The 14,775-nt window shown below is 42.1% G+C and overlaps 1 protein-coding gene across 4 annotated transcripts in view; it reads left to right on the forward strand.

Annotated features, from left to right (window-relative positions):
- The window catches only part of mast4 (microtubule associated serine/threonine kinase family member 4), a 109,006-nt gene that overhangs the window by 85,154 nt on the left and 9,077 nt on the right, over positions 1 to 14,775 (forward strand). For all 4 annotated transcript variants that reach the window (XM_073478400.1, XM_073478402.1, XM_073478401.1 and 1 more), the window contains exons 13-25: positions 3,714 to 3,775; positions 3,888 to 3,979; positions 4,168 to 4,376; positions 4,460 to 4,598; positions 5,961 to 6,093; positions 6,183 to 6,348; positions 8,979 to 9,080; positions 9,720 to 9,842; positions 11,261 to 11,370; positions 12,075 to 12,196; positions 12,452 to 12,666; positions 13,848 to 14,048; positions 14,492 to 14,718. In XM_073478400.1, coding sequence (XP_073334501.1) covers positions 3,714 to 3,775; positions 3,888 to 3,979; positions 4,168 to 4,376; positions 4,460 to 4,598; positions 5,961 to 6,093; positions 6,183 to 6,348; positions 8,979 to 9,080; positions 9,720 to 9,842; positions 11,261 to 11,370; positions 12,075 to 12,196; positions 12,452 to 12,666; positions 13,848 to 14,048; positions 14,492 to 14,718 — 1,901 coding nt within the window. The remainder of the gene's footprint in view (positions 1 to 3,713; positions 3,776 to 3,887; positions 3,980 to 4,167; positions 4,377 to 4,459; positions 4,599 to 5,960; positions 6,094 to 6,182; positions 6,349 to 8,978; positions 9,081 to 9,719; positions 9,843 to 11,260; positions 11,371 to 12,074; positions 12,197 to 12,451; positions 12,667 to 13,847; positions 14,049 to 14,491; positions 14,719 to 14,775) is intronic.

Raw genomic sequence — 14,775 nt, forward strand, 5'->3', positions numbered from 1 at the left:
TGCATTTTCTGTGAGAAAGTAGCACCTGCATCTGATCTCTGCCAGGTTATGACAATGAAGGTGAACCAAAGGTTGCACGAATGTGCACATACACTTAATGATGGCAAGCTTCTTGCCAAATTGGGTGGTGGAGATGCCATTGCCCAAGAGCTCAAGTACCACGCTGCCTGTCTAGTTAATCTTTATAACAGGGAAAGGTCCCACCTGAGAAAACTTGGGGAAGGTGCAAGTGCTACTAAGCATGAGAAGGAAATTTCCCCACTAGTTCTCTCTGAACTAGTCACATACATTGTTGAAACAAGCATCCATTCGGAAGGTCCAACCAAATTTCTCCTTGCAGATATGAGCCGTATGTACCGACAGCGTCTGGAGCAACTAGGTGTTGACTCACCAACTGTCAACTCCACAAGATTAAAAGAGAGATTGCTAGAAGAAATTCCAGAACTTGAGTCGTATAAAATGGGAAGAGATGGGGAAACAGGAAGAGTGATCTATCTATCTAAGAGTGATCTATCCTTGAGAATTATGTCCCACCAGTTGACAAGGAACCTGAGGCAGACGTTCTCATTGTAGATGGGTCAGCTTTGGTCCATGCCCTGCCACCAAAAAGATCCAAGACTTTTGAGGACTATGCAGCTCTCGACTTCCTACCTGTGATCTACATGTACTCCAGCAAGTTCGCAATGACACATCTGGTCTTTGATGTGTACAACCCATCAAGCCTTAAAGCTGAGACCAGGTCAAAACGTGGCGAGGGGGGAAGACGCAAGGTAACAAATAAGAACACCATGCCATCAAACTGGCATAACTTCCTGAGGCACAATGACAACAAAACAGAGTTGTACCACTTTCTTGCCGACAAGGTTACACAAATGCTTGCCCCAAATACCATCATCGTCACAAAGGGTCCTACTGTCCTCAGCACTCATGCAACTGGTCTTGATGGACTGGATAAATGCTCTCACGAGGAAGCAGACAGCCGCATCTTTGTGCACGCCAAACATGCTACTGAACATGGTAGCCAATCCATCATGATCAAGGCAAATGACACAGATGTTCTGATCTTAGCACTCAGTGTATTCGGTGGTCTCCAAGAGGCTGGCCTACAGCATATGTGGCTTGCATTTGGGCAAGGCCAGACTCTGCGCTGGATTAGTGTGCATGACATTTTTCAGCATGTTGGCCAGGAGAAGGTCAAAGGCATGCTCTTCTTTCATGCCTTTACAGGATGTGACACCGTGTCTGCCTTCCGCAACAAAGGGAAGAAAACGGCTTGGCAGACATGGGGCATATGTCCAGAAGCCTTGCCTGTATTCTCCAAACTGGGTACTTACCCTCCCACAGTGGAGGACTGTGACATAGAGGTGCTTGAGAAGTTTGTCATTCTCATGTATGACAGATCCAGCACAGCTGCCACTGTGGATGAGGCCAGGCTTGACTTGTTTGCCAGAAAGCAGAGGCCCTATGAGTCTATCCCACCAACCAGAGCAGCTCTACTCCAACACACCAGGCGTGCTGCCTATCAGGCTGGTTGTGTGTGGGCCCAGGCAATCCAGTGTCAGCCAGAAGCAGAGGACCCTGCAGACTGGGGATGGCAAAAGGTTGGTGAGGAATGGCAGGTCTTCTGGACAGCCAACTCTCCAATAGCCAAGGCATGCGAGCAGCTCACCAAATGTGGTTGTAAATCTGGCTGTTGTGTCAGGTGCAAGTGCTACAAATTGGGTCTCATGTGTACAGCTCTGTGCAGTTGCAACTGTGAAGTGTAATTCACAGTAAATATGCAGTATCTATTATCCAATGTTAGATAGGTTTGTATATAGTTGAACCCCGCCCCGCCCCAAAAAAAACAAAAACCAAAAAAAAAAAAAAGGGGGAGAAGAAGACAGCCTCCACGTGGCCTCCCCCGCAAGTAGCCAGAGAGTAGTTACCCTTTACGCGAAACAAATGTCTTCAAAACGTCCAACAACCCCCCCCACCCCCCCCCCCCCCCCCCCCCACCCACCCACCCACACACACACACACACCATTCATCTCTGCTGAATTCATGATTACTTCAAGGCAAAGGCAGCCATCTTGGACACCATCTTGGTTTTTGAATTTCATGATATAACCCTAGTGAAAATAATAGATAATGGAAATTATGTTTTCATAAAACCATATGCACGTAACAACAATCAGTGTTACAATTTTCTCGCTCTCCCAATTCTATACAACTATCTATATGCTGTATCTCAAGAACCGTAATGGATACAAAGATGTACTAGGTACCAAAATGTCCACAATATGTAAGTTTATATTCAAGTCTAATATATTTATGGGGCTTAAAATCAAGGCATTTTGAGCTATAATAGAAAAACCACATTTTCGGGCGGACATCTTGGATTTTGGGGTGGCCATCTTGGAATTTTGCGTGGCTAATGTGATTTTTTAAAAGAGCGGGGTTTGAAGAGTATATGTACCAAATGTCATGCTTCTATCACAAAGTGAACAATTCGGGCTATATTATGCATTTGTCTGCTCCACTAAGGCTGGCCCATCAGCCAATCTCTCCATTCATTTCCCCTGAGTGTCTCCTGTGTTTCGTTTGCCCAGTGCCTCGTGTGCCTGAAGCAAACCTACGAGGAAGGACAGATGTTAAATTGCAGTGGAAATGTGTTTACAGGCTCTCTGGGGATGAGACAAACACCCCCCTGTGAAAACACACACATGGACATCGCACACAGAAACAAATGTGAAAGATGCAAGGTGGTTTATAATGAGCGCTTGTTCTGGAGTTGTGATTTTCAAAATGGGTGTGAGACATGCGTTTGTGTTGCCACATCTGATTTCCGGCCCATTTACTCTCAATTCAGATTATCTTGGAGTCAGCACCTCAAACTTAATAGGTGAATAAAGACTACATCTGCTGTTTTGTTTTGTTTGCTGATTTTAGGCATTTCGATAACCTTTGTTTCAAAACCTGCACTGCAGAGGCTTAAAGGGACAGGTCACCCAAAATCAAAAATGCAGGGTTTTCCTTTTTCCCCGTTGTTCTATTTACGCGTCCTAGATTGTTTTGATGTGAGTTGCAGAGATTTTGGCTATCAGCTGAGTTGTCTGCCTTTATTCAATTTTAATAGAACTCAGAACCTCAACAGCAATGTCTCTTCCCAGAAATCATGACCCAGTTTCTCAAGATAATCCACAGACCTTTTTGTGAGCAGTTTCATGTAGGAACTATTTTCTCTCTACCGAACCACACATTGTCACCCTCCCAGGAAGTGGAAGTGTGCATCTACTCATGGATAAGAGGCTCTATGCAAATCATGTCCTTCTCAGCTGAGGTTAGCTAGCTTATGCTGCATTCACGTGCTCCTCGGATGGTCCCATTTCCAGAGCTGGGAAGTCGTTCTTCCAACTTCGGCGTGTTCATCTGCTTCATGTTGGAATGTAGGAGCAACAAAAAGAAGTTGTTTTGCATTTTATCACTCAAAACGTTTAAACGACACATTGACAGCCGTTTCCAGTATTTGAGTGACAAGCAAGAGCAAAGGAAACAGTACAGTGACGTCACAACAAATGACTTTCTTACCATCAATCCAGTGTTTACTTTTATCCATGTTTCAGCATCATATAAAGTCAACTCGGCAACTCATGTACCAAATTTTTTTTATATTTAATCTGCTGCATCTCTTCTTCTTTTTTTTCTTTATTTTCTTCTGTTACCTCTGTAGAAATTGCTCAGCTGACCAGCTGTGACAGCGGCATTGCAGAAACCCCAGAAACCGATGACTCTGTAAGCACTCAAGAAAAAGATTATTGCATTGATCTGCTCCATCTTTACAGCATGTGAACAGATTTTTATCGTTTTGATTTGTTTTATTGTTTGTCTCTCTTCTTGTCCTCAGTCTCACAGCCTCAGCACAGCCCTGCGGTGTAGGCGTAAACCCTGTGAACTGGACTTTGAAATGACAAAACTAATCAGCAATGGAGCCTACGGGTAAGGACATCGTATTGTTTATCAGAATATCTAATCTCTGATGATGGATGGTTTGTTACAATCCCCAAAAAGGAGCATTTTTCATTCTATTTCCACTAGACGTTAATAACAATTAACAATAAAACAGATTTGATGATCAACCCCAGTAGACCTGTTCAGAGCTGACTGGTTAACTGTTTATTCCACAGAGCTGTCTATCTGGTTCGACACAAGGAGACAAAGCAGCGGTTTGCCATGAAAAAGATCAACAAGCAGAACCTGATGTTGAGGAATCAGATACAACAGGCCTTTGTGGAGAGAGACATCCTAACCTTTGCTGAGAATCCTTTCGTCGTGTCCATGTACTGCTCCTTTGAGACACGGCGGCACCTGTGCATGGTCATGGAATATGTTGAAGGTCAGCAGCTACGATTGTAAGTGCATAGTGCTGCAGCTGAAACCAGTGTATGTTTTGTGACATCCCTCCATTGATCTCTACAGGTGGAGACTGTGCTACTCTTTTGAAGAACATGGGTCCCCTGCCTGTGGACATGGCCCGGATGTACTTCGCAGAGACGGTTCTGGCTCTGGAGTATCTTCACAACTACGGCATTGTTCACAGGGACCTCAAACCAGACAAGTGAGACCTCACAAATTTTAAAGCGGCTATGAAAAGTATTTTGTTTAGCTCATAGTGATGAATCCACAGACTCTTCAGTTCCCTGCAGCTAACGTCTTTGGTTTCACTATGTGCAAAATGACTGATTTTGTTCACTCTCATTATCACTCTCATTAAGTCATCTTCAGACACAGCAGGCAGCTGTTTTTAGGGAAAAAGCTCTAAAAAGCCACTGTACGCTCCTGCCCAGCACCAAACAGCAGACAAACACAGTTAGAGACTGGCTGGTGAGCATAGTGGAGCATTTAGCAACTAAAATGGCAGATATTTCCCTCAGGAGTTGAGAATAAAAGCAGAGCGAAAAAGTGTTGGACTTTTGTCAGGTAGCCAGAAACATGACTCCAAATGAAAGCTGCATTTGCTCCATGACTGCTGGATGTGTAAATAAGCAACTTAAAAAACGATATGTCAACGATCGGCTGCCCTGAAGAGTCCATAAAACGTGGTTATTACCTTCACTGCCAGTTAAACATTACAATTAAAACTTCCGCGAATAGATTAGCACTTGAATGACTGTAGCTTCAATAAAATTCCTTTTGGGAAATCAATGATTACAGAAAAAGTTTCTGTACAATTCAAGTGAAAATATTTTAGTCTCCTGCCCTCATAATAAAGCATGCAGCCTTCACATTATACAGACTATTTTTGTTACAGAATATTAAATGGTGACATTTATTGTGCAGCTGTCACTCCAGGAGGGCTTCAAATTCAACTTTTGACTTTCGACAGAACAAAGACAATCCCTCCCTCAACTCCGTGTGCTGAGCTATTTACACAAAAAAATGTTTGACCTTGATTCATTATGTTGTTGAAAGACCTTAAATTCTTCTCATCATAGATATGTATGTATGTATATATAGATATATAGATAGATAGATAGATAGATAGATAGATAGATAGATAGATAGATAGATAGATAGATAGATAGATAGAGATATAGATATAGATTTGAATAGTATTAATAGTATTCAACCGGAGTAATTTCATTATTTTGCATACTGTCAAGTCAATTTCTAATTATTAGCTCTGTTAATTTTGGTACTTCTTCTTAATATTTATTTACTTCTACTCAAATTAAATGTTGGATGGAGGAGTTTTACTTGTAATCATTTGTGGTAATTTAAAATTTTAGCATTTTTTTTAGATCTATTACTTCCACCACCACTGAGTTTTTTTTTTTATGATACAACAAAAACTTCTAAAGATGCTAGAAATCGCTGTCTGCAAAGCTTAAGTGTTTCTGTTTTTATAATCGCATTTTATCCTAATATTTCCATCCTCTTCCTCTTGTCCTCCTTCCCCTCACATCCCTCTTCCTCACAGTTTGCTGGTTACATCTATGGGACACATTAAGCTGACAGATTTCGGGTTGTCTAAAGTCGGGCTGATGAACATGACCACTAACCTGTACGAGGGACACATTGAGAAAGATGCCAGGGAGTTCTCTGATAAGCAGGTAAATCTTACTTTTTAACTACAGTCATGGACAGTTTATACATCTTCCACAAACTACATCATGTTTAGAATGATTGTTTCTCTCTTCAGGTATGTGGGACTCCAGAGTACATTGCACCAGAGGTGATCCTACGGCAAGGCTACGGGAAGCCGGTGGACTGGTGGGCGATGGGCATCATCCTGTACGAGTTTCTGGTGGGCTGTGTGCCTTTTTTTGGAGACACACCAGAGGAGCTGTTCGGACAGGTCATCAGCGGTCAGTGTTACATCCTTTTCACTAGTTTACACTTGCATTTTATTGATTTTAGACTTCCTTTTTATTGATTTCGTTACCTCTGCCAAGGACGTTATGTTTTCACCAGTGTCCATTTGTTGCTTGGTTGGTTTGTCAGCAGGATTACACAAAAGCTACTGAACTAATTTTCACAAAACTTGGATGGAGGATGTGTCTCTTCCCAGAATAGACCCTATTATTTTTTTTGGTGTGGATCCAGACAAAGGGACGGATCCAGAAATATTTTCTCTTCTTCTTTAACATTGTGAGATGGGGCATTTTTCAACATTTTCATTAATTTCTCAGGGAATAATGCTTGGATCTTGATGATATGAAATAAATAAATACATAAAATAAAGTCAGCTGTATTTAGACGGCTGGTATCTATTAGTGAGAGCAATTTGATGTGGATAAAACTGACCGTTAGGCCTTGGTGGAGTGCCATTTTGGTCGTTGTTTCACTGATTTTATTGTTTGTTTTATTATCTTTCATTGTATTTCAGCATAATATTTTATAAACTGTTGCTTGTTGTAACTTTTTAAAGGTATTATTATATTCTCAGACATAAAACATAATGTTTTTTGTGACATCCTTTCTGTGATATTTTTGCCTAACAATGACTGCTGCTCAAACATTACAGACAGATATTGCATGACATTTCACTCAGACATGACTTGTTATCAACCCAACTGCCTTATTTTTTAATCTTTTCTGATATTTAAAGATGAAAATAAACAATACGTATTTATTTATTTCCGTTTATGGAATATACAATTTGACTAGACACTTTCTCTGCTGCTCGAGGTGATTTAAGCAAAGTCTCGCAGCATCTGGCGTTTAAATTCTGTCGAGCACATCAGCAGAAATTCCCAAACCTCTCTGATATGAATTAAACATTTAAATAGTGACCACGAGGAATTAGCTGATGTGTGTATTTCTGAATTTATTGAAGACTGAGATTTCCCTAAGGCCTAGTAGCAAAACAGATGGCATTTAGTGGATCCTGCTTGACTTTAGACCACAAGTAAAGTTATAATATTATAATGATGTCACTTTGTTCTCTCGTAGTCTCGTGGTGACAGCGGCACAGAGAAAATCTTAATCTCGAAACAACAAGAGCTTTAATCTTGTCGACCGTGTGGCTCATGGATTGTTTTATTTGCAGCCTCGGTCTGTGGCGTGGAAATGAATGGCGTGCCACGACTGATTTGCTATGCTCTCAATCAAACTGTACCAAGCCTCTGAGAGTGACTGTTAATTAAAGGGGCCTGAACACGCTGAATGCACGCCACCATGGCCTCGGGCCGCACATACATATTCATAGCTCCCCTCCCAAATTTGATTAAAATGGGGGACAAACTGCACACAGAGCAGACAATCAGCGAGGCACAGACAGGCTTTGCCCCCCTTTTCATGCTTATCCAGGAGGCTTTTCACTAAAAGCTAGACCACATGTAAATTGTCTCGTTCAATATTATGCGAACACCTTCAGGCTAACTGTTTGTCTGACTTTGCTGGTGAAGCGTTTTTTAAACTTCAGGGAAAAGTGTCACAAATATTAACATTAGTAGGTCACAGTTAAGTGAACGTTGTTCTCAGGACGGGCCCGATCCCCAAGTCAATAATCGAATAAAGACGATTCTTACGTGAGCTTGTAACTACAATCTTATTGTTCACATAAAGCATGTTGGTCGCTAATTCACTGCCACAGAGTCATGAGAGCTTATAGTCTGATTCACTGGATGTAGGCTGTGGATGTAAGCCAGCCATTGGATGCCTATTTAGCCGACATTCCCTTCTTCCTTCGCTAACTGTGTGTTACTGTTGTAACTATCCTCTACGTGGAACAACAACCACCACCTCCGGTCTAGCAACATGTGCGTTGAAATTGGCAAGTTACTTGAACTCTAACCTGGTCATTAACAGTCCGAACCTTCAATAAACTAGCAGCTATTTCCTTTTCTTTTGCTCGGATTTAGCCATTTTAATGTCAGGGAATTTCAATTTTAGCCATTACTCAACAATTCATGTGATAATTACGACATAATTAGATTTTAAAAACAATGAAGTGATGAGATTTTATATCCAAAAGGTCAACTTCACTGTGATGTCATGATGTTCTGCAAAAAATGTTTTAGCCATTTGTCAACGCTATAACTCAGGAACAGCTTCCTTAATGCTGTGTGGAGTCATACAACCATGACGCAGTACTTCTAGTTTTATTATACAGAGCCTGACAACATTTGCAGTGATTATTTAACCACCACACACGAGTAGTTTTTAATGTGATCTGTCTAACCTGAAATCATTTTCTTATTAAAATACAGGACTCTGACCAGATCACTAAATGAAAACAAGTAATTGTGCGCTCTGAACTGACAGGGGTGTTTCCTCAACCATTAAATGTTTAAGGCAACTTCTCATAAACAACACTTTTCATTTTGTGTTCTGATTATGTTGCTCAGAAACACATCCCTACATTTTCCTGAGCAAAGCTTGATGTTTTTTCAACTCCAAAACCACACCCTACTAATCTACTATCAGCTGAGCTTCATGTGCTCCTTGCATGTGGAGCATTTCTGATTCAAACGGATGTATTGTGTGTTTCCAGACGAGATCAACTGGCCAGAAGGAGAGGACGCCCCGCCTTCCGATTCTCAGGAGCTGATCACCTTGCTGCTCAGACAGAATCCTCTGGAGAGGATGGGCGCAGGTACAAACACACAGAGCACAGAAACATGTGGCACAGCCGGTAACTCGGTTAGCACCAGACAGGCACAGCAGGCTGCCATAAATTCTCAAGTGAGCATTGGTGCCACCTCAGCACTGCTCATTATTCCAAGTCACTGGGGGAGAAATTGAGGTCATCCACCAGCAGAGCAGTTTATCCTGTGGCCTCCTCACCTCTTCCCTTTGATCAATCGCAATTATTTCTTCACCAGTACATGAATCTAGTCCCATGCATGATCAGGCAGTGAGTGTAGCTGTGTGGAATCTAAAAGTGGCCTTGACCTGGGATAATGGCCTTTAATCAGAGGGCTGCATGTAGCCGGTTCAGTCCGGGGACAGCTTCACCTCCTTGTTCATCTCGCCAGGCTGCCATTCACAAATGCTCCCGCTATTCCACAAAAGGTCACAGGCAGGAAATGGTCCTGCATAATTTATGGTCATGATAGCGGTTTGGCCTGCAGCCACCAGAGAAAAGGAAAACATAGCGTTAGCGTTTCTTTACCACCTGTGTCTAACTGAACCGTTCAGTGTCAAGGCCCAGTGTTTGTCTTTGTGTTTTCCTCACAGTTGTCCTTGAATGAAACTCAAACTTGTCATCTGTTTGTGTTTATTGCATCTGCAGGTGGAGCTGCTGAAGTGAAGCAGCACCAGTTCTTCCACAACCTGGACTGGAACAGCCTGCTGAGGCAGAAGGCTGAGTTTATTCCTCAGCTGGAGTCTGAAGATGATACCAGTTACTTCGACAGTGAGTCAAAAACCATAAAAATATACAGCAGCATAGCTAAAAAAAACATCCATAGATGTACTTAGAAATCATAGAACTAATCAGCACCTGACACCTTACAATCTCTCCTCATAATCATCATGTTTGGAAGTTTTGTTCAGTATCAACAGTATAGAATTGAGAAGTGCAGCTACCATTCATTTTTCACCCCACTTCTTACCCTCCTAGAAGATGAAAGGCCCTCTTTAGAGTCAGTGGCCCAATCCCACTGTCCACACTCACAGACTCACAGACTTTGAGGCTCAATCCCATTAAGTCTGCGCGGGTTTAGGGCTGTCCCACTGTCAAATTGTTGAGTGCATGAGGGCTCCAACGCCGACATTTTGAGCCCTTTGTGGCCATTTTTCAAAAGTCTGCGTTTCTTTAGACTTCGCCTGAGGAAATTAACATTAAACACAGGGGACACCATGGGTTACTGGTAATCTTGAAAAACACTTGAAACAACAATTATCAGGATGCTTTCATTATTCTATATGTAGCTTCCCTTTTTAACAAACAGACATTTTCTAAGTCATCTACCTAAGATCTGACATTTTCTGTAGAACTGATTTTCTATTTTTATTGACAGCTTTGAAACATGGAACATTTTCCCCGAAACCTCTGACTGAATAAGATTCTGTTTGTGTTCATGTGTACTCCAGGTTTTTGTTTCTTTTATTAGGCTATATATTTTAGGACGTGAAATACAGTACAAAGAGTACAAAACTCACAAGGTAAAGTGAAGCGTCACAAAGTGCTGTCCCATTTCCTCGTATACCATTTTGACCCCTTGCAAACTCTGTCACTCAAACACTTGACTGTTGACATCAGCAAAGTCCGTGAGGGCTCAGGGTTTAAGGCTTTAGGGGGGACACTGGGATGTCTTTGGTTTGTCCATTCTGAGTTACCGTAGAGACATGACGGACCACGTGGGAGAGGACCCGCTCCCCCTGTAGATATAAAAGGCTCGTTCAAAGTCAATGCAAACACAATGATTCTTAGTTTCAGGTGATTATACACTCATGAAAACATAATTATGAATATCATATTACATTTCGCCCTGAATCCCACACAATGGACCTCTACGTCTACGAGAAAGCTTATCTGTAATCTGCATCTTAAATCACTTTCACACTTTGAAATTGTGAAACAGTTTTGGATGAATTCAGCAACAATGGGGCTGTTTTGTTCTCTGAACCGACAAAACTTTGAATAATACATGGGTATTGAAGTATTTACCTGTCAGCCATGACAACATGACAAACACAACAGGATTTCTCAGGAACAAAGTTGAGACAAGCAAATGGCAATAACATAAACCAATAGATTTGCGACAGTACTGTCTATGTGCTTCACACCTTAATCATCTGAAATCTAAACCCGTCATCATTCATTCCCAGCTCGCTCTGAGAGATACCATCACCTGGAGACGGAGGAAGAGGATACAAATGATGAAGACTTCAACGTGGAGCTGCGGCAGTTCTCCTCGTGTTCTCACAGGTTCTCTAAGGTGTGTCCTTAATCTCCCACCTTACATTTTTAACTGACACTAACGCACATCTATCATCATTACTGCCAAAAATGTTCCTAGTGTAAATGAGTTGATGCCCTCATCTGTCCCGCTCCTTTTCTCATGGGAAAGAAAACACGAGCGATTTCATTTCATATGGAAATTCGAGCCCCCACCTCTCCTGCTCTCCCTTTAACCCTACAGTATTAAACATAGATTTCGGCTTTGCATATATTTTCCACTTGCAAATCAGATGTGTGTTTGTTTTTTTTTCCTCTTTCTTTTTTTGCTAATGTGGAACACAATACACAATAGTCATATAAGCTGGGAGTCATTGTTGTACTGCATTGCAGTATGCGCCCCTCTCACATCAAAACAAAGAATTACAGCGTCTCAGAGACCAGCGGGGCGTCTCGGAGGAAGTGTCGAGCTACACTGAACCTCCACATAAACGGCAGGGTTGTTAGACATGATGAGGTCTGCATTAATACAGACGGCACAATGTCTCTGCTCCACTTTTAATTGCAAAGATTAAAAATGCGGCTGTATAAACTAATGCTAGCTGGATACAGGATATCATACATTTATTTATACATTTTCTAAACCTGACAGTTTGTGTTTTGAAACATCTGCGTGTCGAACATAATTTTACATTTACAGCCCGCATGTACTGAAGTGAATCTCTGTTTCTGTGTGGTTGTCAGGTTTACAGCAGCCTGGATTTGTCCCGAGGGCACCTGGAGGAGAAAGGAGAGACGGAGGGGAAGAAGAGCGAGAGCCCACTCACTGTTGACACGCTCAGCTGGACGCCAGACTTTACTGAAATGTATGTTTGCCTCCGTCCTTGAGTCCATTAAACCTCTGCACATGAAGACAATATAGTATGTAGCAATCAAATATTGCATTAAAGACAAGAAAAGGCCTTTTTACGATGGACAGAAATAGTAGCAGAAATGTCATCTTCTTATTCTCCAAATTCAGTGGTGATGATACAATTAATGTAGAAATATATCAAATATCAAAAGTAAAAGTGCTCGTTCTGCGGAAAATCTTCTAAGAATATGTCCTGTTCTTCCACCAGGCCGTCACTGTCCCACTCGACAGACACCGACAGTGTCAATCAGGGTCCTCGTCCCAACTTGTTACCAAAGTTTGCCATCTCAGCAGAGAGCGAAGGAGACGAGACCTCAGGCCTCGGTGACCCCAGCAAGACCTCCTTCTCCATCGGGGAGCTCCCACAGGATGAGCCTGACGCTACGACTCCAGGCAGCACCCACAGCGGGGCCACACTCTCTGGTACGAAACTAGAACCGCATAGTATTCAGATGTATAATACACATGCTTGGTTTTTATTTTCACAAATCAATAAGTTGTGAAACAATGAAACTACAGCAGTGTCTCCCCTACCAGTGCAAGTGAATATCTGGCAATTGCTGCTTTTTTGCAAGACAGTATTTACAGGAGCGTTTAATAAATGCTTTGTGGTCGATCCAATTTATGCCGATATGAAGAGTGGTTCATGTGTATTTAGAAAATTCACTGATAAATAGTCTTTGGTGAGTTTACATTGGCCTGTAAGCAGAGAAACTTTAAAGTGTTAACTTTGAGGATGGAGTTTGGTTCGGTGCAAGGATATTTTTTTCGATATGTTAGAAGTGAATTGGTACATTCATTCAACATTTGAACTTGGACCTTTTTCACTTCCATTCAAAGAAAACTAATCTAAGTTTAATCTAAAAAGGACACAGGTGTCACAGACCACACTTAAAAGAGGTTGTCCTAAACTGTCAGATAGCCACAAGAGACAAGTGAACGGACCAAAGGAGAGAGTAGCTCTTACAAAATACAATCTAGTCCAGGGGAATACAAGAATACAACTGCTGTGTCGTGCATCAAATCATTACAAGAAAGATTTATAAGTAAAACCAGCGTTAAAGCCTGTCGAACCAAAACATCTCTCAGACTTTTTCAAGGTCAATAAACAGAGGAATGCATGGCGCTTGCATAGTCTAGATATTTTGTTTTGATGACTGTTTCATGCTCAGAAATACCACTATGTCCTCTATAGGCTTTTCTGCAAGGGGGAGGTCAACATATAGACTGCAACTGTGGAGTTCCAATTTATAAAATGACCTTCGTCAGAGCACTGTTCATGACCCATACCTGAAACATGTATCCCTGCTTTATATGTTGTTTTTCTTTCTTTCTTGTTGCTTGGTATTTTTCACTGTATTTTAGTCACTCAAATAGTCTGCGATTAACCTGTAAAACCTCAAAATAATTAAGATACAATCTGTTAACTAGTGAGATTTAGATGTCTTATAAAAGACATAATTTCCCAAAATATCAGTGTTTATTATACATTTAAAAAGATTTTGTCAAATTCAAATGTGATTTTTGGATATATTATAACCATGAGAACAGAACTTCTGCTTAGTTGTGTGCCTCACTTTATGCTCATCTCCCGTAAAAAACAGGAAGTTTCTCCGAACATCTGGACCAGTTGACGCCCAGAGGTGAGGGTGTTGAGAGCCCAGACAGTACCAGTCATACCTCTGCAGATCAGGGGGCTCAGAACAACTCTCTGCGGCCTGAGAGCGCTGCAGAGAAGACCGGGGCTGTGGCTAAAGTGCCAAAGTCTGTCTCAACCGGAGCCCTGTCTCTCATGATCCCTGGAGGTAAGTCGAAGAACATAATGCAGAAAGAGATGCATACGCTCACTGAAAAATATGATCTCAGCCAGTTTGGTGAAGGTTGGAGTATGTCAGAGCCATACCGTGTGCAGAATTACAATAAGAGCAGCGGACTTTGAACAAATAATGTGAAAGAGATGAAAGCGCCCTATAGATCCGTGCGAAATTGGCCCAGCATGACACCTGCTGTGAGTTCCATTTTGCAGAGTGGCTGCGGGCGAGTAGCCGAGTACAAGCCGCTAACAAGTAAAGTAAGCAGGCAGGGCAGGAGAGAGAAAATCCCATTAGTTTCACCCTCAGCAGGAGCAGAATGAACCAGGCTCATGAGCTTTATAGCAGCACCTCACTGCTGACTGGAGGGCCGGTCAGAGTCTGATTGATTAAATAAAGGAGTCTGCTCAGGTGGTGATTATCTCTTGTTTTTACAGATGTCTTCGGGGTGTCTCCGCTGGCCAGCCCCCTGTCTCCTTACTCCCTCTCTTCAGACCCTTCCTCAAGAGACTCGTCTCCGAGCAGAGACTCCTCCCTGTTCACCGCCAACCCGCGGCAGCCCATCGTCATCCACAGCTCAGGGAAGAAGTTTGGCTTCACGCTGAGAGCGATCCGGGTGTATGCCTGTGACGGTGACATCTACACTGTCTACCATATGGTCTGGGTAAGGACTATATCAGCCTGTAGTAGACAAGTCGTGATCAATTATGAGTCAGCAAAC

This window comes from Pagrus major, chromosome 12 (genome assembly GCF_040436345.1).
Source record: "Pagrus major chromosome 12, Pma_NU_1.0".
Lineage (NCBI taxonomy): Eukaryota > Metazoa > Chordata > Actinopteri > Spariformes > Sparidae > Pagrus > Pagrus major.